The following is a 25,678-nucleotide window of genomic DNA, read 5'->3' on the forward strand; positions in this document are numbered from 1 at the left end:
AAGTACAAAAAAGGTTCATCAGCTGTGACAATCAGTTGCGCAATCATGGGAACCTTTTTTTTTACTTTTTAAAAGCATTTTTTGCTACTGGTTCGGGGAACTAACGGCTCCAGCGAACAGGGCAGGTGAGATGTGGGAGAGAAATTGGCAAGTCTTTGCCTTATACCAGCTGCGGGGACGATGCAATGGCCATAATGTCATCAGGGGTCATAATTCCTCTTGTTCAGTACTGTTGTAAGTTTGAACAATTGCTGAATCAACAGTCGTGATTTCAGAACTACCTGTATGGTCAGTGGTGGGATTCAAGTAATTTAACAACCGGTTCTCTGCCCTAACGATTTATTCCAACAACCAGTTCACCCAATTGCTCAGAAAGTTCTCCCATGATGCAAACTGGCTGAATCCCACCACTGTCTATGATGTTTGAAGGAGACCATGCAGGTGGCTTGGGTTAGAGTCAAATGTCTCTACCCTTCTGGGCACAGTTCCATTTTAAAACCAAAATTTTTAGGGTCAAGGCTCCCAAAATGTAGGGACCAAGACATGGAAGAAGTGCCATAAATCTATTTCCCATGACTCTTTTCTCAGGATGTAAGACATAATAATAGAACATAGCATTGCTAAATGCAGTAGTAACTTCCGCCAATGACGTTTCGCTTTAATATTTTCCTGTTTTGAAATTATATGATTTGGAAATCAAATTCAGAAATGCAATTTATTCTGAGGCACAGAGCATATCAAAACGAAGCCCCCTTTTTTGGCAGCATTCTTGGAATGCATTGATGCAGAAATACTTAATCAAGAAATTAACAATTATAGATTGCCCTTGAGTTGTGACTGTAACGGAGTCTGCATGTTACAGTTGTAACAGTAGTAAGGTGTGATAGTAGCAAAGCAATTCAGTCACATAAAGCTCTCATAAAACAGTCATGTGACCACAGGGATGCTGCCAATAGCTGTAAATTGCGAAGCATGCAAAATGTAGGGAGGGAAGATCTGATTGTCAAAACTTCAAATCCAAATGATAAGTTTGCCCAGGTAGGTCCTTCGTAATTTTGATCAGTAGCTAAATGACCATCACAAGTCAAGGACTACTTGTAGTGTAGTATAAGCCTTTTCAGTTTTGCACACATCCAGCCAATTTTGCAAGTCTACTATGCACATCCATATGCAAAAATTCCATTATGTACTTTGGGGGTTTGGGGGCACAGTTCCCATAATTACTTGCTATTAGCTGGGTTCAGTGGTGGGATTCAAAAAATTTTTATTACCGATTCTGTGGACGTGGCTTGGTGTTGGCATGGCTTGGTGGGCATGGCAGGGGAAGGTTACTGCAAAATCCCCATTTCCTCCCGATCAGCTGGGACTTGGGAGGCAGAGAATAGATGGGGTGGGGCCAATCAGAGGTGGCATTTACTGGTTCTCCGAACTACTCAAAATTTCCGCTACCGGTTCTCCAGAACTGGTCGGAACCTGCTGAATACCACCTTTGGCTGGGTTTCATAGGAGCGGCTATTAAGTTTGGAGACAGAGCAAAATAAAGTTAATATTCAGCATCTTGACCTGAAACCTGAGATATTTTTGTTGCCATTCTACCCAAAAAATATGACAAAAATACTATATATCTGGTTTTACATATATTAACTGCATCTAGAATTGTATTTCAGCAACAATGGAAAAATGATGAAATACCATCACATGAGAGTATAATTAAGAAAATATTAGCAAGCGCAGAAATGGACAGATTAAGGCTCACGATTAAGGATAAAGAAGAAACTGAATATTCTTGACGAGGGATGTATTTTACCAATGGTTAGACAATAGAAACAGAAGTTAGAAAAAAGCAGATATATAATGTTTATGTGGAGAGAATTTGATACGAAGATGTTATGTACTATTGCATTGCTATATAGTTATATTTTTAATAGTATTGTGATGAATATTAATACAAATATGTGGATTTTGATTGTTTAAAACCAGATCTCAAACTGTTCGGTGGAAATGGAAAGTAATATAAATAAAATAAATAAAACATGGGGAAAAAAAACAATTTCAGCAGAATGAGGAAATGGGATTCACCTTATGAGACGGATGCTGTCTGTCATAAACTCTGGAGATCCAGATGGAGATAAAGACCCCCCTAGCACGTGATGGCGAATGTTTTTCTGCTCGGGTGCCAAAAGGATGCACGTGCGCACGATAGTGCGTACCTGTGTGCCCACACCCATAATGCAATGCCTTCCCCCCTTTCATGTGTATACCCCCCCCCCGCATGCACGCAGCCCTCACTGAAGCCTCCAGACTTCTGGTAGGCCCTTTGTGCCATTTTTTGCCCTCCCCAGCTTCAGGAAAGTCTCCTGAAGCCTAGGGAGAGAAAAAAAGAACCCAATGGGCCTACCAGAAGTTCGCTTACAAACTGGGCCTGTTTTTCGCTATCCACAGGCTCCGGAGGCTTTCCTAAAGCCTGAGGAGGGTGAAAATGGCCTCTCCTGCCTTCCGGAAGGCCAAAAATCAGCTGGCCAGCATGTGCATGCACGCTGGAGCTGACTTAGGGCAATGCCTCGCATGCCGTCAGATATGGCTCCGCGTGCCACCTGTGGCAAACGTGCCATAGGTTCGCCATCACGCCCCTAGCACATATTTATAGCATGAATAATGTTCAACATTCATCTTCTGTCTACTGTTAGCTGACTGACAAAGCAGGGATAACATGGGGAGATTGATACAAGAAGTCTCCTTCACAGGGAGCTAAAAACAGGTATCTACTCTAATTGCAGGTGAGATCAGCTTTACATTTGCTTAACATAGGAATACAGTGTTCTTATTCTGCATACAAGCAAAGAACGTTCTGAGAGCTGTGACAGAAAAACATGTTAATGTCAAGATTTGACTACCCCACAATCTGTGGTCTGATGAAAGACTAATAATAAGGTATTGGCCAAATGGTTATATTTGGGGCGGGGGGAACCCTTGATTTTTCTTTAGAAGGCACAGTTGCAATTGACAAGCATGTCCTCTTAGGGATCTCAGTTAAATTGACCTCAGTATTCCAAATCTAAATCTGACACCGAGCCTTCTAATCACACTTATTTGAATCACAGTTTGTGCAAACTGTTTTTAGAATCAAGGCGAGGCTTGTTAATTACTTGTTTGTACCATAGTAATTTGTTTGTGTCCTGCCTTGACCTAATTACTTTCATTCCTTGTTTCATGTCCCTTTGAGGGCTATAACTTGGAGACTGAGAGTGTTTATGCTGTACTAGCTGAATATCCATGCTCCACTATGAAACTATGGGATCGGGCTTGACAAATCGAGACTTACAACTTGAAAATTAATGAGTAGTTACAAACGGCCTCTCCTCTCCCCTTCTCTCCCTCAGGCCTGCCACACAGAAGCCTCCCCTATCTTATCCCCTTCTCTCCATCAGGCTCCTCTCCAAACTCCCAGCCTGCAGGCCGGATGAGTCATGCACTGGCCACGCCAGTGGTGGGTTCCTACCAGTTCAGACCAGTTCGGCTGAACCAGTAGTGGCAGTGATCCAGGCCTGCCACACTCACGAACCAGTTCTCCAGGCGGCACCATAGGTACCGCCATCTTGGTTTTTGCTTCTGCGCAAAACAATATTTATTGCACTGTGCATGCGTGCTCAGTGCGCAGCGCGTCCACAAGCAAAACGGCAGTAGTGCCTGCTAGAACCCACCCCTGGGCCACACCCATGTCCAAGTGGTGGTTGGAACAGAGTTATTTTCAGGTTGGGAGGGGGAGTAGAACATCTAACTCCTTAGCATCAGACCGTGTTAATAATAATAATATAAGAAATACTAATGCTCTGAAAGTTGTTTCAAAAAATCCTTTCTAAGTGAGCACCTAGTAACCAAGAGGAACATACGTGCCATATTTCAAATTTATAGGCTTTACGGTTCTGGAGATTTCATGACCGCAGCGTGAATGCAGCCCTCCATGAAATAGAGTTTCATTTCCCTGCTCTATTTTCATGAATACAAGAGGAGCTCCAATAATGCATGGAACCTGTAGAAGCTATTAAATAGTGGAAACATCTAGTTTACTTTGGACTCACAACCCTACTATATCAAGTAAAGTTAGCACTTGTATAAGAACTTCCAGGTAATTCTAAGGTTGTTAGCTAGGCTAAGTAGTTGACAGAAATATCCCCAAAGAAGGAAATGATAAATAAGATAACTTCCACATTGTTGCTAAGAAAACTATGTGGATGTGTCCATCACATCACCTGGAATTCAGCTTGACTTCATGTGGAAGTCCCTTTTTCACATCATACATTGTCTACTGCCATGAGAAACATTTTGATATGCTATCTACTAAAATAATTTTACATTACACTGCAATATTGATTTATTAAAATCTTATTTCTATTCATCTGAAATGACAATTTCTCTTCTGTAAGAATCTCTTTTCCACTTAAGCCTACACTTAAGCCTACACTTTAACTCATCATTTTCTTCAAGCTCTGATTTCCTTCCGTGGTTCCATCAGATATTCTGCATGGCACTCTTAAGTAAGGGATTCTAAGTCTATGCCCTTGGCTTCCCAATCTTTTGCTTTGAGTTCCTAATAGCCCACTCCTACTGACCTGGCTCACATATTGTATTAAGTTAAGGCAGGGCTAACATATTTATGGAGGTTCTCAGTCATCCATGTCATGGTTGTCCCAAAAGTGTTTTTTTTTTCCAAAAGGCAACTGGACTTTCTTTGTTTTTTTCTTGAAGACATTTCACTTCATCCAGGAACCATTAAAGCTTATTGGATGAGAAGTAAAATGACTTCAAATGTCTTTGAAAAAGACATTTTGAGAATATCTTTTTCAAAAGACATTTTGAAAATGTCTTTTTCAAAATACATTTTCAAAATGTGTTTTGAAAAAGCACCTTTGATACATGGTTAACAGGACTACACCACAAATATCTCAGTTCACGGAACACATTAGAACACAAACAAGCAAATCACACTGTAACTTATCATGATGCATGAACTCATCGGTGTCTTCCTGGGGAGTAAAATGGTTCTCCCCTACTACTAGAGTTATAGAATCGACTTTATTGTTGTTTTACCATATTGCTGAGATCCACCAAGGAATGCCTGATCCTAAAAGCAAGTGTTCGATTTAAATCTATGTACAGAAGATCAAAACTAATTTGGAACTCATGTTCCATTTGAATAAAAATCCATTCATGGATACCCCAAGTTTGATTTTTTTTCACTTAGTTACAATGATAATGTAAATGAAGAGGAAACATTTTATTGCTTCTCTTGTAAAAGCACCAGCAGTCATAAATCTCTGTCATCTCATCGCAAACCACCCCATACATATCCCTTGAAACCTAACGCGTTTCAGGTAAGTTTTTCCCCTATGATTCATGTGCTGGCACAGGTTCTTCAGTGACCACTGAGAAGTTTGCAGATGTATCTGGAGTCACATGTCCCAAGTAAATTTGGTAACACTGGAATTAAAAAACACACACAAAGAACAAAATGGAACTAGAGAAGCACAATGGGTTATGGACTCTACCCTTCATGACTTCATACCTTAGAAGTTCTATTTCTAGAAAATAAATATAAAGAAAATGTATTTATTTATTAAATTTCTATGCCACCCCATCTCACTGATAACAGCAAGTCTATTGAAAATGACTGTGGACAAGCAAATAGCAATTTTCTAAAGCAAGGATACTAATAGAAGATTCTGGGAACACTCAAAGATATTTTGATTCAGTTTAGAAAAGGCCACACCGTCACCCCTGGTTTAATTTAAATAGTACTTTAGAGATGCTAAAAGCTTGATGCCCTTGATCGGGTACTTACGTAATCATCATGATGGATTCCTTGTTTCTGAACAGAACTTTTCACTTCCATAGAAAACTTTTCAAACTCGGGTTTCAATGTCCTCAGTAGTGTGACTGTCTGGAGGGATGAGTATGCTTGCTTTGCTTCAAGATCATATTTGTCTCCTCTCCTCCATGAACCATTCCCTAAGGGAGAAATAAAAATATTTACAATTCCAAATGGGCTCTAAAGCACTTGTTTCCCTCTATTCCTTTGGCTGTATTTTCCCATGCGTTGCTTTGCTTAGCAAGAAGTACTTGATGACGCAACGTATATTGGGAAATGCTAGGAGACTCATTTCAGATTGAAGCTTGAATTTGCTCCAAGTGAATCTCTGCAGGCTGTAAAGTAGATGGGACCATTTCAGGGTCCCCAACAGTGGTGGGTTTCAAAAATTGTTCGAACCTACTCTATGGGTGTAGCCTCCTTTGTGAGAGTGGCTTGCTGCCCATGTGACCGGATGGGAGTGGCTTGCTGCCCATGTGACCGGATATGAAGATGCCAACGACACTTGTCAGAACCACCTTAAATTACCTCACACACAGCACTGGCATGCATAAGAATAGGATGTAAAGTTGTTTTTGAAAAGGCATCTTTGGTTTGCGTTAAAACAACTTCAACACACTCAATGTTCTGATTGCACCACAAACGCAGTAGTCATCCTTACCTTTCACAGAGGCACTGAGTTTTATAAATATGAGCATGATAGTATAGAATAATCATATCCAAGGACCAGTGGTGGGTTTCAAAAATTTTTGGAACCTCTTCTGTAGGCGTGGCTGTTTTCCGGGTCCACTGGTGGAACCTCTTCTAACCGGTTCAGTAGATTTGACAAACCGGTTCTACCGAATAGGTGCGAACTGGTAGGAACCCACCTCTGGTCCCCAAGGAGTGTTCCCTGCAGCCCCACAGAAAATCCATTCACAAAGACACCTTCTGCACCAATAAACTTTAGAATAAAGGTAGTCCCTGACTTACAATCACAGTTGGGACTAGAATCTCCATTGCTAAGCAAGGCAACTGTTAAGGGAGTCATGCCAATTTTACCCCCTTTTTGCCACCATTGATGCAGTTGTTAAGTGAAGCACACACAGTTGTTAAGCAAATCTGTTTCTCCTCTTGACTTTGCTTGTTGGAAGACAGCTGACAAGGCTCCAGATAGTGATCACATGACTTCAGGATGCTGCAACCTTTGTAAGTACATGCAAGTTGCCAAGTGCCTGAATTTAGATCACTTGACTGTGAGGAGATAGCAGCTATTTAATACGAAGGCTGACTATCACCTTTTATTTAGTGTGTTCTAACTCTGAATGCTAAACAAAGGTTACAAGTCAAGGACTAGCTGCACTGCCCTCCTCAATGACATTAATTGAGAGCCGAGGTGGCGCAGTGGTTAAATGCAGCACTGCAGGCTACTTCAGCTGACTGCAGTTCTGCAGTTCGGCTGTTCAAATCTCACCGGCTCAGGGTTGACTCAGCCTTCCATCCTTCCGAGGTGGGTAAAACAAGGACCTGGATTGTTGTTGGGGGCAATATGCTGACTCTGTAAACTGCTTAGAGAGGGCTGAGAGCCCTATGAAGCAGTATATAAGTCTAACTGCTATTGCTATTGCTATTAAAATGTTTTTTAAAACTCTCCTTTTGATACTAATGGAGTCTATTTTAAAGTCCAGTTGCAGTGAGGAAGTAGGAAGAGGTGATGTTTCAAAGGGTTTGGTTCAAACCATGCTCTCTTTCAGAGGTGGGCTGCTGGGGGTTCACACGGGTTCGGGCAATCTTCTAGCTAGGATTCTGCCCAGTTCGGCGAACCCCCAAATGGTGCCCCTCGATGGCCACGCCCACCCTGCTCGCTCCTCCCAGGAGTCTCCACTTGGTCCGTTCATCATGCCAGGCAAGTGCATGGCCCGCGCGGATGCTCGGGTAGGGGGGAAAAACAGACCTACTGGAGATTCCAGAAGTCTAGAAACCAGCCTGTTTTCAGCCTCCTGAGAGGCTCCGGAGCCCAGGGGAATCAGTTTTTGCCCTCCCAGAGGCTCCAGGAAAGCCTCTGGACCCTGGGGACGGTGAAAAATGCCCCCCCACCACGGTGCAGGAGGCTGACTAGGGTACACCCACCATGACCATGCCCACCCAGCAATGGGCAGCAAACTCATTGCTGCAATTTTGGAAGCCCAGCCCTGCTTTCTTTTATTTGAAAATGTCCCTCTCCCTGACAATTAGTCTTTAAAACACTTTCTTATCATGTCAGTGGGAGAGATGCTGAAAACCAGCCAGTGGGGAAAAAAATTATCCTCAGTTCTGTTAGTTATACAGAGAAGAAGAGTTAGTTTTGTCCTTTCTGGCTTTGGTGAATAGGATAGGATTTAGCAAAGATGGACCAAGAAGTAACTAGATGGTGAACTCTGTTATATGGCCTTCAGCCTATAGGCCAGAGATTCCCCCTTCTAACTCTAGGAACAGAATCCATGTACAGCTAAATATATTTTAATTATATTAACTTAAGCTGGTGCATCTTCAATCCATCTCAATGCAATTAAAAGCTCTTACATGTTCCTTAACTGTAATTATCTCCTATGAGATTAATTCATACGGATTCCTGAAATAAAGAGTTACACCGAAAAGAAATTGTTCAAAGACTTCAGAAGAGAAAGATAATTATTTTCAGAAAATTCAGGATGAAAAGAAAATATAAATGGAAAGGAAGTTACATATCCTTTGGGACTAGAAAAGAACTATCAAAAGTGACAAACGATGGGATGATTTAATATTAGGCACTGTCAGAAATCCAGAACAAAACTTGTGACCTGTAAGCCTGGGTTTTTTTACCACCTTGTAAAATTTATTTATTATTAATTTATTTGCTGCCCAACTCTGGGCGGTTATAAAGTTAAATTTCTCTGATTAAGAAGAAAAAATAGAGAAAAAAACAGGAAATGATTCCATTTTTATCTTCAGTCTGGTAGAAATCCTTGTGTATTGTTTCCTACATTAAGCAAAATAAAATACAGGAATGCTCAGTGGATGGCCATGCATTTAAAAAAAAATCAGAAAGAAACAGAGAAGAGGCTTTGAGTTTAATATGGGGATAAAGTGTCCTTAAAAAAAAAAACTAAGAGAAAAGGTCACACTGGTCTCTTTAATACCTTTGGACATAAAACTCCAGACACGTCTAAAAATACCAAGATTCCAGTGTCAAAACAGAATGAACTGAGGTTATAATCAACAGGCCAGGTATGAAAAACAGTCATTTGTGCCTATTGCCAAAGTATTATCCCATCCAGGTCAAGAGAGGGTAAGTGTGAGAGATAATGTGTGTGTGGATAATGGAGTACTTGTTCTATTATGAAGCCAAGGATAATCCCTTGCTTTCCTACCTAGTTTCAAATACACAGTTGGGGAGAAAATTGAGTTATTTCCTCATAGCTGCACTGTACTTCTGAAGACCATTAAACCCTTCTCCCATTCAAGCTGAAAAAGAAAGTTGGGTCTCTGATGCATCCATAACGCTGAAATTTTAACACACCACTTTTACTGGCCATGGCAGAATCTCCATGTTTTTTTAAAATGGAAAGCTCAAAAAGGTTTAATGATCCACCAAAGTACAGTTCTCATGTTTTATAGACAGCTGTGCCTCTCCCCATCCTGGCGCTCCTTGATCTTTCAGTGGCCTTCGATACCATCAACCATGGCATCCTTCTGGACTGGTTGAGGGAGATGGGAGCGGAGAACATTGGTTCACTTCCTTTCTCTGAGGTGGGTTCTTTGTCCCTGAAGATCAAAACCAGAAGCTATAGTTCTGTGATGGCGAACCTATGGCATGCGTGCCAGAGGTGGCATGCGGCGCCTTCTCTGAGGGCACGCAAGTTGTTGCCCCAGTTGAGCTCTGCCGTGCATGCACGCATGCCTCTCGCCAGCCAGCTGCTTTTTGGGTGTCTGCCATGCATGTGCGCAGGGGGAGGGATACGTGCGGTGAGGCACATGCACATATGCGGGGGAACACATGCATGCATGGGGGCAGGGTGCATGCACATTGCATTTTGGGGGTTTGGGCACACATGCATTTGCACTTTGGGCACTCAGTCCAGAAAAGGTTAGCCATCACTGCAAAAGTTGGTCCAGAAAGCAGTGGTAAAGTAGTGTTCTGACCCCCTCCTCCGTCCAGTAACGAATATCGAGACAAGCTTAAATGGAATGTCCTTTAATAACAAGACACCAAAACCTCGGTGGCTGGAAGCCAAGCAAAACAAACAGATAAAGACCTTGGCAGCAACTCAGACAAACTCAGGCAGCAATAAACACAGATAAAGCTTGGCAGCAATCCAGCCTGCCAAGCTCCCTGTACTGTCCTCCAACATTCAATCCTGTGTTGACTTCTGCAAAGAAGACCGTGTACACAAGTAGCTTTTTATAGTCTGGAGAGGAGCCTAATGACCACCAGCTGAGCGCAATTACCTCCTGTAATTGCGTAATTGTTCCTGATGCCTAGTAGCTCTTCGATGGCATGCATCCAGAAACAACTCACTGCTGGCCTCCCGCTCACTCTCCCTTGTCTCCTCCCTACTGGACCAAGACTCAGGTGCCTCCTGGTGGCCAACCAGCCTCTCTGCACCCTGCTAGGAGTCGGAACCTTGTCCAGGGTCCTCCACATCTTCCAGAGCTGACTCATAGGGCCCTTCGCTGTTGGAGTCTGGTGGCAGCTCCAACGGCTCCTGCTGGGCCACAAAAAGTAGTTATGGGCACAGTTCATTTATACCCATGTGGCACAGCTACTCTACAAGCTGCATCAGCTTCCAGCAGGCTTTTGGATGCAAGTGAAGCTGCCAGTTGTCACTTTTAAAGCTTACACAGCATAGAAACAGATAAGCTGTGGGACTTCCTTCTCCGAAGAACGTTCCGCTCCCTAGGATGGATATGCTACGGCAGGCATGTCAAAGTGGGGGTCCACAGGCCGCATATGGCCCACATAGGCTACACCCACCTCGGCTCCACAAGGGCTAAAAACATCCCGATATGTCATGAAACAGTCCATGGTGCGATCGGGTTAGACACCCCTGTGCTACGGGATGTGTCTTTTATGAGCCATGGTGGCGCCGTGGTTAGAGGGTGGTACTGCAGGCTACTTCTGCTGACTGCCGGCTGCCTGCAATTTGGCAGTCTGAATCTCACCAGGGTCAAGGCTGATGACTCAGCCTTTCATCCTTCCGAGGTCGGTAAAATGAGGACACAAATTGTTGGGGGCAATAGGCTGACTCTGTAAAACCGCTTAGAGAGGGCCGTAAAAGTATTATAAAGCAGTATATAAGTCTAAGTGTTATTGCTATTGCTATTTAGGTTTTGTCAGCTCATGGAATTTACAATGTTGCTTTTTCGGTGGCTGTTCTTGTGCTCTGGCATGATCTTACCTCCAATACATCAAAAGCCCCACCTGTGTTTGCTTCCAGAAAAGCTATTAAGACCTGGCTTTTTCTTTAGGTGTTTGGATCCAGTTGAATGAAATCCCCTTTGGGCTGCTTAATTATCATGTTTGGCCATCAATTTATATTTTGGCCAGGGTTTTGAAAGTTATGTGGTTACTTCTTTGGTTTATTGTTTGCTTTTCGCTCTAAGCCGCCCAGAGACACATTGTTTGACTTGGGTGGCCCTATAATCCATCAAATACATAATTAAAATAATTCTCACCAGCAAGGCCTGTCATGTGGCACAGAGCTGTGTCTTGCATCAACTGCCAGAAATGGGCAGATCCAATGCAGCTATTGCAAAAATTCTTTCATGTGAGCTATTTTCTATTAAGACAGAAGACCATATGAGCGGGCAGCAAAGCTCAACCAAAAGGTCCTAGTATTGCAGAACTATATGTTTGTTCTTAGCTTATTAGGTATAACTTTAATCTAGATGTGGAAACCTTGCCTGCCATGTGATAAATAGAATGCAATTATACAGAAAGCATAATTTCACTATCAAAATCTTATGGTATGAATGCTTTCATCTTGTCTTTATGCTTTGAATTTTATTTATGCATTATTTTTTTTGGTAAAAGAGCATGATTATGAATGACCATGAGATACCACTTAGGAAGGAAGGTATGCAAATGTTGAATGAATGCTGAGATGCACTATTGCTGAAATAATGTGCCACCTGAACTCATTGCACTAGTTACAGAATCATAAACTCATGCTGACACATGTATTGTTACTGCCATTCTGCTACTATTCCTATTTCTTTCGTCCATTCAGTCACTCAGAAAAAGCATTCACTCCAAAGCTTGCAAGACTATAAAGGTAAAGGTTCCCCTCGCACATATGTGGTAGTCATTTCCGACTCTAAGGGGTGGTGCTCATCTCCGTTTCAAAGCCAAAGAGCCAGCGCTGTCTGAAGACGTCTCCGTGGTCATGTGGCCGGCATGACTAAACGCCAAAGGCGCAGGGAACTCTGTTACTTTCCCACCAAAGATGGTCCCTATTTTTCAACTTGCATTTTTTTACCTGCTTGCGAACTGCTAGGCTGGCAGAAACTGGGACAAGTAACAGGAGCTCACTCCGTTATGCGACGCTAGGGATTCGAACCGTTGAACTGCCAACCTTTCTGATCTACAAGTTTGGCATCTTAGCCACTGAGCCACCGCAACCCTTGCAAGGCTATATGCACAAATGTTTGTAAACTCACAAATCCATCCTGTATACAGTAATGAGAAGCATTTTAAAGAACTCATTTCTGGATTTATACCATGCTAAATCATAATATGTTTTGCCATTTTTGGGGTAAAATAAATGTGTGAACCCAACCAGTTTATGGCTTGACATAACATGTAACACTCAAAGCATTGCAATTTAAAACAGTGCTAAAAAAAAGTAGCTTACATACCAATCCTCACATTTAGGATTGCAGCATCCCCTGGTCACATGATCAAAATCTGGGTGCTTGGCAACCGGCATGTATTTATGATCATTGCAGCCTCCTGCGATCATGTGATTACCATTAATGACTTTCCCCAGCCAGCTTCTGATAAAGTCAAGGAGGAAAGCTATATTTGCTTAATGGCATGATTCACTTAACGACAGCAGCAAAAAAAGGTTAGAAAATTAGGCACAACTCACTCAGCAACCACTTTGCTTAATAACATACATTGTGGACCCAACTGTGGTTGTAAGTCAAGGACTCTCTTATATTTTACTAAGCATTGTTTTAAAATCTGAGCTTATTTATTCGAAAAGAAAAATAGCACTTTTAATCATTTGACTGGGATAAGAGACACTTAAGTTGAAAAATATCAGCTGCTTAATTCGGGAATGCTCCTGGAGCCAATGTTGCCAGGTAATTTGGGTGGTGCTACGTGGTTTTTCCCCAGGACAACTGTTTAGCCCGGTCCATAGGAATAGTAGTATGGCCTAGTAGCTTTAGTGCTGGACTGCAAGAACATATGGCATATAGAATTGCCTTGAAAGCATATTTAAGCCAGTATTGGGGTATCAAGCCTGCTTTTGACTCCTGGCAACTATCTGGACAAGTATCTTCTTGGCAAGATTTCAGAAGTTGTTTGCCATTCCCTCCTTCCTAGGACTGAGAGTTTATGACTGGCCCAAGGTCACCCAGCTAGCTTTATATCCAAGGCAAGACTGCAACTCCCAGGTTCCTAATTTCTAGCTTGCTGCCTTAACCACTAACCAGAATGGTTCGGCTGGTACATATTATCTGACATCTCTTGGTTGTGAGAAAATGTTAATAGAACACCCGTCCTACAGAAGCAAAACTAAAGCAGTCTTTTCAAGCATTTCAGCTTTGATCATTTTGTTATTATTTGCCCGGACATTTTAAGATGGTAAGTTTATACCAAACTGTATTTTTATACTGCCTTTTAATTTTACGATTTTTTTTTTTTTGCTAAGGTGTTTATTCTGCAAAGTACTCAAAGTAATGGTGTCGCATAGGTATGCAATTTATTTACATACGTACAAGAACACATCCACACACACATTTTTGTGATATATTTTAATGAAGGGTAATTTATAAATATGATATAAATAAATAAATACATACATAAGCAAACAAGCTCACTTCCTAGAAATAACTTTCAATGAAGCCAAACACTAAAGTCAAGCCTTGGACATTGTCCATTAAATAACTTGCAAGACCCACAAACCACACACACACACACACACACACACACACACACACACACACACACACACACACTTAGATGGCAAGTTTTTCCTGCATCTAAACATGCTACCTTGGGGAATTCCTGTGCAAGTACACTATTTCAAGTGAAGTTTTATTGGTTAAATGACCAAGCCTTTCTCCTCAAACTGCACCATGGGTATCATTCCACTGAAACTTACTACCAAAAAAGGGAACTAGTAAAATTGAAACAAAACTCAAATATTTAAACCATTTTTTCGCTGTACACTCAGCTAAGTAATGCAAGTTAAGAAGCATAAGCCAAACAAGATCTTGGAGGATGAAATAGTTATAATTCTCAGCATGAGGTCAGCCAATAGAAGAGAACAAATGGTGTTTTTTCTGATCAAGGTTTTTATGAGTAGCCAGTGTGACTTTCAAAGTTTGCTTCATCACATACAAATACAGTCTTCCCTAACTTAGTGCTCTCAAGATGTGTTTGATTATGTTTCCCATTATTTCTGGGAAGTATGTCCATTAGCCATGCTGGCTGAAATGAAAGGAAGTAAATTAAAACATATGTGGAACCTTGCAAGGTAGTCCAGACAAGAAACATACCCAGAAGTACTAGCTGTATCTTTATCCCAAGGTTGCATTAAAAGAATCTTGAAAATCTGAGAGGGTACATTTGTTCCCTCTCATCTTTATGCTCCACAAAATTAGGGAGGATCCCTTCTGAGACGTTTGCCATGTTCCTGTTCCTTCTGTGGGCTCAGCTGCTGGCCTGTTATCTGACCATCACTTCCTCCTGTCTGTTCTGACCTAGGCTTCCCAAGAGCATGAAACAAACTCCTTATCCCGGAAAAACCCCTTTTATTAATTTGCTGTGAATTCTGCTCATTCACAGCTGGCAAAGTCTTTCAAAGGAGGATTTACGGTCACAGATCTTATCTGGCTTGGAGAGCTGACAGGCCGATGTCTGCAGAACTTGATGAACCAATTAGCGAACTAATTGTCTCCTGCAAACTCCACTCCCCTTTGGCTCCTCTTTTATTTCCTCTGGGAGGAGCCATTCATCATCTGGCCTTACTCCCAAATCAACCCTGTCCTTTAGCTGTTCCCTTCGTCTGGCAACTCTGTGCATGCACACACTGGGGACAGGCTCCAGTTGTTCCTCTGCCTCATTGATGTCTGACTCTGAAGGCAACTGATAACTGGCATATGGCTCTGGCCCCCTCTCTGCCTCCAACACAGAGCCCTCATCAGAGCCTTCCCCAGACTCCAGGACTGGCCCATGTTCCGCCCCAACCTCCTCACTGTCCGAATCTACCACCAGCTCTGCTGGCCGCTGTTGGGCCACAACACTGTCTCCCAGGGTTATTCCCACAAACCATTACAGGACAACAAGTGGAATTAATCTAGAGCTATCACTTGAGGCACATATGATAAGCCCAGTCTACGGTAATAAAGTTTGGACACACTATGAGAGCACCCCAGTTCCTCTTGAGATGTCCACAATGTTGGCAAAAATGGAAGGAAAGATAAGACGACAACCAGCAGCAGGACAGATGAACTTGATTGCAACAGAGTCCCCATTGAAAAATCTTGGCCAGGTTAGGGCAGATCATTCTGGAGTGACTCAATCTATGTGGTTGCTAATAATCAACATTGACTTGATGAGAATTAATTAACTAATCAATTAGAATTAACTTGGGTCTCAGCAGATGACATCACCTGCCTTTCTCTTGGCTTAGAAACTAAGCAGAATCAGGCCTGGTTAGCATCTGGAGGAGACTACAATGAAAGTCCAGGAGTACTGGCTAAAGTGAAAAGTTGAAAGGCAATCACAAATCACTTGCATATTGCTATCAAGCAAATGGAAAAGTTTTGCCCATTAACTAGGAGTTAAGCTTATCTGGTCTGGTGGACCTTTTATAACATCATATAGTTTGAGAAGACCAAACGATGCCTCAGTCAATCAGAGTGTGATGCAGTGTCTTGCATCATAGTAATGCACATTCAAAACCAGTATCAGGTCCCATAGTTCTCTACTGGGACGCTGCCATTCTGGTGGGCTGGTGGGTGGGTGGAGGCTTGGGAGGGCTTCTTCGCTTTGCTTTGCTGTACTTTGTGAGGAATAGGGAGAGGGGAAGGAATGTGACCAAGATCATCCTAGGAGGAGGAATGTGCTCTGAACCACCTGTGTTATCTCACCACGAGAGAAAGTGAAACCAAAGCAAGTGGGAGATGACAGTTATCACCTTCTCTGCCTGAGGTTCTCAAAACATCTTTGCACCTTGGTATTGGCTGGATGTTGAACTGGACACTGGGAGGGGCTTTGCTTGTAGCAGTTTAGTCTAACGCTTTTGAGCGGGAAACTTCAGATCCTGCCTACACGCTCTTTGCTATCACTCTCTTCCAATAAAAGTTGGATTGGATTGGATTGGATTTATTATATTTATATGCCGCCCTTTTCCCCGAAGGGGACTCAGGGTGGCTCACAATTCAGTCAGGGAAGGGGGTACAGACAGGGGATAAAAAGACGAACATAACAATACACAATTTAAAACACACAACAACCATACCATTCGAGGAGGGGGGCAAAAGCTCTTTAGCCCCAGGCCTGTCGGGACAGCCAGGTTTTAAGGGCTTTGCGAAAGGCCTGGAGAGTGGTGAGGGTTTGAATCTCCACGGGGAGCTCGTTCCAGAGGGTCGGAGCAGCCACAGAGAAGGCTCTCCTCCGGGTAGTCGCCAGTCGGCATTGGCCGGCGGATGGAATTCGGAGGAGGCCTAACCTGTGGGATCTAATCGGTCTATTGGAGGTAATTGGCAGCAGGCAGTCTCTCAAGTACCCAGGTCCAATACCATTTCCTTCTGAAATGTTAATTGTTTCAAGAGTTCTGCTTTCTTGAGAAGGCTGGCGAGGAAGGACCTTACAACAAGACTGGTTCAGCTATAAGAACTCACAGAGAATTCAGACAAACAATTGTTTCTCAAAGTAAACCATTTTACAGAATAGCACAATTTTCTGAAAACAGCATGGGAAGCAACCATGAACAAAATTAACTTCCACTGTATTTAACCATGGATCTGCTTGCTTACTTTTGTTTTTTGCCAAATGTCATAATTCACATGCTTGTTTGAAAGGTTACAATGACTTGCTTAAAAACTGACACCATCACTAAAATTGTTAGCATGTTTAGAAAAATCTTGCAAGCCAGTGGAAAATAGAAATTACATTACCATATGACGAACTGTTGAAAAGTTCAATATTGAAGAAAGCATGATCTCCGCTAGTCATTCCTTGCCGATGTGCAGCCAACATGATGTTCCGTATTGCGTCACTGCTGGCACACATGATCACAACTGGTGGAAATAAATGGAAAACAGAGATAAGAAGCCATTCCTCAAAGACCAGGAACAGACTGTCAAATTTCTGAAAAGCTGGAGACAATGACACAGACGGTCCTCTGGTTGTTTTGTTTTTGTTTTTGTTAATTCAGGGCTATACAAAGGACATCAACAAGACCAGGATATTCAATGTGAAAAAGAAAAACAGTCAATGAAAGGCCAACTTTCACTAACCGTTTTACAGGATGGCAGTTCCTAAGTTAACTGGCATTAAGCACCTGATTTTATGCAACCATTAAAGTAAAATAAATACTAATAAAGATGAACTGTTCCAGAAATTTGAATTCTTTGGACCTGCGATATGAGCAGATGATGGACTAGGAAAAACAACCATGTTTGGCAAAGTTTGGTAAGAAGGAAAGGCAATGAATAAGGTGGATAGACTCTGCTGGCATGTCTTTCAGTCTCTGCCTCTTTTACACACACACACACACACACACACACACACACACACACACACAAACACACACGAGAAACAGTCCTTTCCCTTCCATCAAGGCGACACTGAAAAGCAGCCCTTGGTGGCAATGACAAGGCTAGCCCTGAAGTTTAGACCCAGGCCTTGACTTCAACCTAAGCACTATCACTGCCACACAAAAAAGCCACTTCATTGTCGTTCCCAAGGAGCACAAGCCCTGGGGAACAACACAATTGTCCTCATGGTCCAGTGCTCCCCAGGATTTGCCATGCACCGCTTATTTTCAGCTTGTGTTATCTCTCTGTTGAAGGCCCCTGCAGTCTCCCAAAGGAATCCCATTGGAATCTCCTTAAAAGAGCTGTGGATCACCAGGGGCAGGTCCAAATGGATGTCACTCATTCATATAGTGACCAGCATGGATCTGACTAGTTACTTAAAGGCATTTAAAGTGCTTACGATTTGCTAAACCAGTGGTGGTAAATCCATAATACATGTGTCAAAAGCGACATGTCAAAACATTTTGAGTGATATCCCAGCATTTACCAACACTTGGCACCAACTATTCCTGAAAGTACATTCCATTCTTATGTGATTTTGGAGGCTGTGGAGGCCACAGGAGAATGGAGGGTGCTTTTGTGTGGCTTATGGAGCCTCCAAAAATTACACGACAATGGGTTGTGCTTTCATGTGGTTTTTGGAGACTGAAGAGGCTATGGAAGACTGCTCTTCTCTAAAGCTGCTGCAAGAACAAAGGCCTTGTGCAACCTGGGGCAGCCTTTGGTAGGCTGCAGGGGCCTTCAACAGAGAGATAACACAACCTGATCAACAAAGAGATAACACAACCTGAAATTAAGCATTGCATGGAAGATTCTGGGGAGCGCTGGGCCACTGGGGCAATTGTGTTGTTCCCCAAGGTTTGTGCTCCTTGGGAACAGCAATGAAACAGCCTTTTTGTGTGGCAGTGGTGATTCTTGGGCTAAAGTCCGAAGGGCTGGGATTGAACTCTAGGGCTGGCCTCATCATTGTCACTGAATGCTGCTGTTCAGGGGGCCTTGATGGAGGGAAGATAAAGAACTGTTTCTCTTTTGTTTTGGAGAAGGGTGTGACATGCCAAGGTGTTAAGCATTTTCCAAACTTTTGACATGTCAAGCACAAAAGGTTTATCATTAGTGGGCTAGATAATGCTTAACAAGATTCAGAAAAAAGTCCCATAATAATCAGACTCATGGTATACAAATCTGCTTAAAAGAAATGAGGAATTGGGAACAAGTTTTGTTCTGAATTCACACACACAATATATATAATGTAATATATAAATATAAATGCATATTATACATTATATTTAACTTTCATTTATCATTTATAGATATCATATTTTATGAAAGCCAGCTATAGCTATACACCTAAAGGAGGACTGGCTGGAGAATTCTGGGAGTTGAGGTCCATGCATCTTAAATCTGCCAAGGATTTAGGATTCCAACATAACCAGTAAACATAACTCGACTCAGCCTCCCTTGCCCAGTATAACCCAGCCAGCAGCAATTCTCTGGGGTTTCAGGCAGAAAAGGATATTTCCCAGCTAGGCAGAAACAATCAAGATCTTGGGAGAGGAAAGGGGAGGTTTGGGGGAAGGGGAAAAATAAGATACAACAATAACTAAATAATAATAAATAATCTTATTAGAAAGATCAACTCTGTGAAATTCAGCTTGACTCCTGTCAACAGATAGTTTTGACATCCGTATAGAAATGCTCTTCTATTGCCTTCTTTCATAATTTCTCTTTTCCAATTTAATCTTCAAGTGCACAATTTCTTAGTGATCTCTGATCTATATCTTAACCAAGTGCAGTGTAATAGTAAAGTTAATAGATGGGCACTGGGATGACCAAGGTTTGTAGACTGCCTAATGGAAGCTTCTGGATGACTTGGGCCAGCTCCCTTCTCTCAAAGTAAATTATAAGATTATTGTGGGGAACAGTGGATGGAAATGTTATATATGCTGCTTTGAGTTTATAAACAAAATGTGGAAAACATTATAAATCTAACAATATATAAACCTATTAGCAAAGGAATGAAAATAATATTTGATCGTTCAAGCTCTCCAAAACTTGACAAAATGTGACAGGCTCTGCGGGGCAAATACAACAGCCCTGCCCTCAGGGCTTTGAAAAAAAACTTGTGCTACTAAGAGTTGCCTGTGCTACTAAGAGCTGCCGCTCTCACCTGTGGCCTCCTGCTGTTAACAGCAGCTTGCTGAGAGCCTTCTGGCCCTCCTCCTCCAGCTGCTTTTCTTTCTTTCCTTAAAGGGGAAGTTTTTCCTTAAAAGAAAGACTTTCTTTAAAGGAAAGCCGCAGCAACGGCTCGTTGCCCTGTCTGGGCTTCTCCGGCTAGTCAGGCACTCAAAAAAGGATTGAATAGGGCTTGCATAAATCGTGATAGCAAGGTTGCCGGAACACAGGATGACAAAGCCGAAGGGAATCCTCACCTGGAGGGAGGGGTCCCCTTCTGCAGCCCTGCCAGGTGAAGAGAAACCTGGTAATCTTTCCTCAGGTTCCTCAGGATGAACACAGCCGTCGGTTGATGGACTGAGTCGGTAACTGGGTGGAGCCTGATGACCAAATCATGGCTAAAAGAGCTTATCTGACTCAGTCCAATCAAGAGAGGACAAGGTCAACCTATCCTGGATACTCCTTCCCCAGGGGTGGGTTTCAACCGGTTCACGGCGGTCCCTGCGAACCGGTTGGTCGGCGAACCCGGAAGTAAGTAACTTCCGGGAACGGCGAAGGGCGTGCCCGCCCGCCCGCAGTCCTTACCCGGTTTTGACGAGTTCTGCGCTTCCACGCATGCGCAGGACGCATACAGCGCCTGCGCGATCCTCCAGGAGCAGTTGGAGCGTCGCGCAGACGCTAGTACGCATGAGTGCACCGCACGCATGCACGAGGACGCCACCGGCCCCGTTCCAACCGAACCGGTTGGAACAGGGCGAGAAACCCACCCCTGTCCTCCCCTCACTATGGAGAAAAAAAACAAAAGGGGGGAAGATTCAAAACTCAGAAAAGGTGTTCAAAGCATGAAATTTGCACTTCCAATTCATTACAAGAGTTAAAGATAATGAAGTGAAAACAAAATCCGTATAAATACTGCTGGTATCAGACTACATCAGCTTTAAGGGACACAGAAAATTATTCCTCTTCTTAGCTCTAAAAAAATAGACTTTAAGCTGACAGATTCAAAACAGATTCAAGCTGTCACAATCTCTTCCCAGAAATTTACTTAGCCTTAAAGTGGACAAAAACATTTTTGGCCATACCCGCCAACTGGGTATTGAGAGCAATTCTTAAAGGAAAGTGTGAAGCCATTCACTATTTGCTCAGCACATAACAGTTACAGTATTGCCTCAAAGAATATTTTTATTTTCTTTAGATAAAGATTCCATTTATTCACGCACAAGTCTTCTAGATAACAATTCTTCAGCAGTTGCTTTTCTATGTACCTCCAAGATAGGTTTGAAATAGTTGTCCATATCGAGAACACTGGCAGATCATCTCTAAAACTCTTTATTCAGATGTCTAGATATCTATCTATCCAGACAATTTATGAACAAATGCTAATACCATTGCTGTATATGCTCAGATTTCCTGAGTAATCTTAAACTCAAGATCATTTTTTTGGCAATAAGATAGGGAATATTTTCCTACTATGGTATTTTTTTCAAGGAGGTCAAAAAGGAAAAAAATGAATTTTGCAGGTATTTTATTTTATGATGTTAATATATTGCAATCTAGGAACCTCCTTGATATATAGACATTAACACTACTATAATCAAACTTGCTCAGTTTTTATATCCATGGTTAAAGGCATGGCCAAAGGAAAAAGATGAGCTAGATCTCCAAATAGGTTGTTAGAACTTGTTTTCTCCTGAGTAAAAGCTTTGGGGACTTGTCAGCTCAATGACTCCCAGTTGCTTGGCCTTAACGTAACTATATGACAATTTATCTGGTAAAAAGATGAAGACTTAGATAACATTTAAGTTGAACAGCTTAGGGTGCTGGAGAACTCTCCTGCAGTCCCTTGGACTGCAAAGCGATCAAACCAGTCAGCCCTAGAGGAGATCAACCTTTGGACTGCTCTTTAGAAGGCCAGATCCTGAAGATGAAACTCAAATACTTTTGGCCACCTAAGGAGAAGGAAGGACTCACTGGAGAAGAGCCTAATGCTGGGAAAGACTGAGGGCAAAAGAAGAAGGGGACGACAGAGAACGAGGTGGCTGCATGGAGTCACTGAAACAGTAGGCGTAAGCTTAAATGGACTCCAGAGGATGGTAGAGGACAGGAAGGCCTGGAGGAACGTTGTTGATGGGGTCGCGATGGGTTGGACACGACTTCACAACTAACAACAAGTTGAACAGCCTAGTAGATTGAACGATCAGTTAAAGTACAGTCTGAAGCTATAAGAATCTTGCTGAAGCAAAACAACCCCAGAATAAATATGAAGCCAATGAAGTTGCTTGCTGTCAACAAACATCAAAAAGATCTATTAATATTAGTCTTAGTAGTTACTATGAATAGTAAAATAGTGGATTAGTGAATTCTCCTGGACTCTCACCTGTTTAAGCTACAAGTAGAAGCCACAGCAAGGAAATGCTTTCTCTGACTTTGCTGGTACACCAGTTTATGATGCTACCTGATAATAGGAGTCATATCTTGTTCATCATTTAATTGGACTAGACTAGAGCAATGTGTCCTAGATATAGGAATGCCATTGGAGGCAACCTGGACGATACAGCGTGTACCAAAAGCAGTGGCTAAATCCTTCAGGGAACAATGCCATCAAGCCAGAATTTGAAATTTGAAATTGTTGCATTGAGTGCTAAGAGGCTTCAAGGGCCACCTGAAAGTGATGGTTATCCCTTTGGGAACCCTTTGAGGTTCAGCACCAAGAAAAATTGGCCAATGGCTTGCTGAACCCAATTCTGCCCATCATTAACAGAAACTCTGGTTAGCCAGTTGGTTTATTGGTTCGTTTGTATCTTGTTTTCATGTTTTGTTTTTGTTTTGTTGTACCCCATCCACTGTCCAATTTTGATTGCGGCAGTACTGTAAAAGAAATATACAAAATAAGTAAAACTGACAGAGGCACACCCTTGCTTAACCTAACAGATCTGCTTTCAGCACCTGTAACTTGACTTGAAGTTATTGTCGTTAATGTTAAATGCACATATTTTATTTTGTTATATAAAGGTAAAGGTTCCCCTTGCACATATGTGCTAGTCATTCCCGACTCTAGGGGGCGGTGCTCATGTTAGTTTCAAAGCCAAAGAGCCAGTGCTGTCCAAAGACGTCTCCGTGGTCATGTGGCCGGCATGATTAAACGCTGAAGGTGCACACCACCAAAGGTGGTCCCTATTTTTCTAATTGCATTTTTACATGCTTTTGAACTGCCAGGTTGGCAGAAGCTGGGACAAGTAACGAGAGCTCACTCCGTTACGTGGCGCTAGGGATTCGAACCGCTGAACTGCTGACCTTTCTGATCCACTAGCTCAGCGTCTTAGCCACTGAGCCGCCTTGCCCTTTTTTGCAGTAAAATTCTTTTGGTCCCCTCTCTTTCTGGTTTGTTTTCCTAAATGTGCACCATGTCACCGCTCAGTTTCCGCAAAATACTTTTGTTATTTATTAATACTTTGTGGATCTTGCAGACTGACAGGGAGAAAAACTCCCTATTCAGAAGTGCCAAAAGGAAGCATCCCTTGGACCCTCACTCTGAGCAACATCACTATAAAAGGATGAAAGGTTAAGCATCACATTTTTTTGCTGTCCCTCCAACATTTCCTTTTGGGTAGGCGCCTAGAGTTTTAACATTCCTTGAACCAAAGGCCTTAAAAAGAAGTCTGATTCCTAAGAAATGTGAAAGTAGATCAACAAAAGGAATGGTTTAGGTCAAGAAGAAGCTATCCTTAGTTTGAAAAACAACTGTAAAAAGAATCCAGTTCCCCCAGAATATCCCACGTAATATAATAAAATGTCTTGGGATGGAACTAAAGATATGCAGGTAGTCCTTGATTCACAACAGTTCATTTAGTGAACTGCTCAAAGTTACAGCAACACTGAAAAAGTGACTTACGAACCAGTTTTGACCCAACCGTCCTAAATATGAACCAGTTGCCAAGCATCCCCATGGTCACGTGATCAAAATTCAGATGCATGGCAACTGGTTCATATTTATGACAGTTGCAGTGTCCCGGGGGCCACCTTTTTCAAGTTTCTGACAAGCAAAGTCAATGAGGAAACCAGATTCACTTAACAATCGTGCCACTAACTTAACAACTGTAATGACTCACTTAACAACTGTGATAAGAAAGGTTGTAAAATGGGAGGGGGAGAAACTCAATTAAGAAACGTTTCACTTAGCAACATAGGTTTTGGGCTTAATTGTGGTTGTAACTAAAGGACTACTTGTAATGGGAATTCTCCATTTGTTATCTCCATTTGTTATACAGAATGGTTCTGAAGTCAGTGATGGTTTATTATAATTCCGTATCTTCTTATCCATGCCTATATTTCTCTTCATGCCAACAAAATATTTTGTAAGTCCTGATAAGAGAGGTAGCAAAATCAGTGTGGGCAAAGGAAAGTTAAGTATCTCCCCGCAACTTCCAGTTTGCAAATTTATTTATGTATAGCCACCTACCTTAAAACCAAACTTTAGGTGGCTCACAGCCAAAGGATAAAACAATATGTATAAACTATACAAGACAACAGAAAAACCCAGTGCCACAACCAAATATCCCCAATGCAGACCACAACACTCCCCTCCAATTCCAGTTATTCCAATGCTTGTGGGGAATGGAGAGCCAGTTTGGCCTAGTTGCTTAGATACCAGGCTAGAAAGCAGAAGACGGGTTCAAGTCCCACCTTAGCCATGAAAGCCAGCTAGGGGATTTGGGGCTATTCACTCTCTCTTAGATCAACCCATTTCACAGGGTTGTTGTTGTGGGAAAAATAGCAGAAAGATGTGTAGAATACCTTCACTGTAAAAATAATAAAGGCAGTGTACAAATAAATAAAAAAAGCCAGCTCTTAAGTGCTTTCCAGAGCGTTAAAAGGGTAGAGGCTTTCTAAGTCTCAAGGGGGAATAATGTTTCATAGATCTTTTCAATAGAAAAGATACACTCCCTAAGTAAGTGATGGCTAACCTTGTTGTCATCGTGTGCCAAAAGTGCAAATGTGTGACAGCACGTATGCGCCACCACACCCATAATGCACTGGGTGCAACCTCCATCCCCAAGTGTCCTGCCCCCTGTGCATGAAACCCCCCTCCACGCTCCCCCTGTGCATGTGCACGTAATCCCCCTGGTTGTGGGCCAGCTGCTGGCAGAACATACAACAATAGAGTGTACGCCCAGAGCGGCCACTGCTGGAAGACTCAGTTTGGAAGTCGCTGAAAAAGCCATGCTGGGATGGAGGCGGTGGAGGTGCTCTGGCTCTGCAGGGAGAGCTTGGCCAGGGGATCATGAGGCTGGGAGGCGCGTGAGCGAGAGCGGAACAGCTGCTCGTGCAACCCCCCTCTCCAGCCATGCAGAGCGCCATTCACTGGCATTTCAAAGGCGCCAAGCCGCGGGAGCCGGGTGGCAGCGAACAGGCGCTCATGCGGCTTGGCGATAGCCCTAGGTCAGTGAATGGCACTGTGCCCGGCTAGAAAGGGGGTTTGCTGGATGGTTGCTCGTGGCTGTTGTGTTGCGCTGCTGCGACAGTGCAACACAGCCATTCGCCCATGAGGCTGTGCCCGGCTCTTTGGGAGCTCGCTCGGAATACAGCAGCCGCCCGGCAACCCCAAAACAATAAACCCTCCCCTCATAATAAGGCCCAAGCCATATT

General features: G+C 42.7%; 1 protein-coding gene across 2 annotated transcripts in view; it reads right to left on the reverse strand.

Moving 5' to 3' along the window:
- Positions 1-25,678, reverse strand: part of NPR3 (natriuretic peptide receptor 3) — a 78,274-nt gene that overhangs the window by 44,807 nt on the left and 7,789 nt on the right. For both annotated transcript variants that reach the window (XM_087715388.1, XM_087715386.1), the window contains exons 2-3: positions 17,219-17,341; positions 5,840-6,006 (exon numbers count right to left, since the gene is read on the reverse strand). In XM_087715388.1, coding sequence (XP_087571514.1) covers positions 5,840-6,006; positions 17,219-17,341 — 290 coding nt within the window. The remainder of the gene's footprint in view (positions 1-5,839; positions 6,007-17,218; positions 17,342-25,678) is intronic.

Source organism: Thamnophis sirtalis, unplaced genomic scaffold (assembly GCF_051295495.1).
Source record: "Thamnophis sirtalis isolate CommonGarterSnake01/CBP01778 unplaced genomic scaffold, rThaSir2_p1.2 scaffold_5, whole genome shotgun sequence".
NCBI classification, from domain to species: domain Eukaryota; kingdom Metazoa; phylum Chordata; class Lepidosauria; order Squamata; family Natricidae; genus Thamnophis; species Thamnophis sirtalis.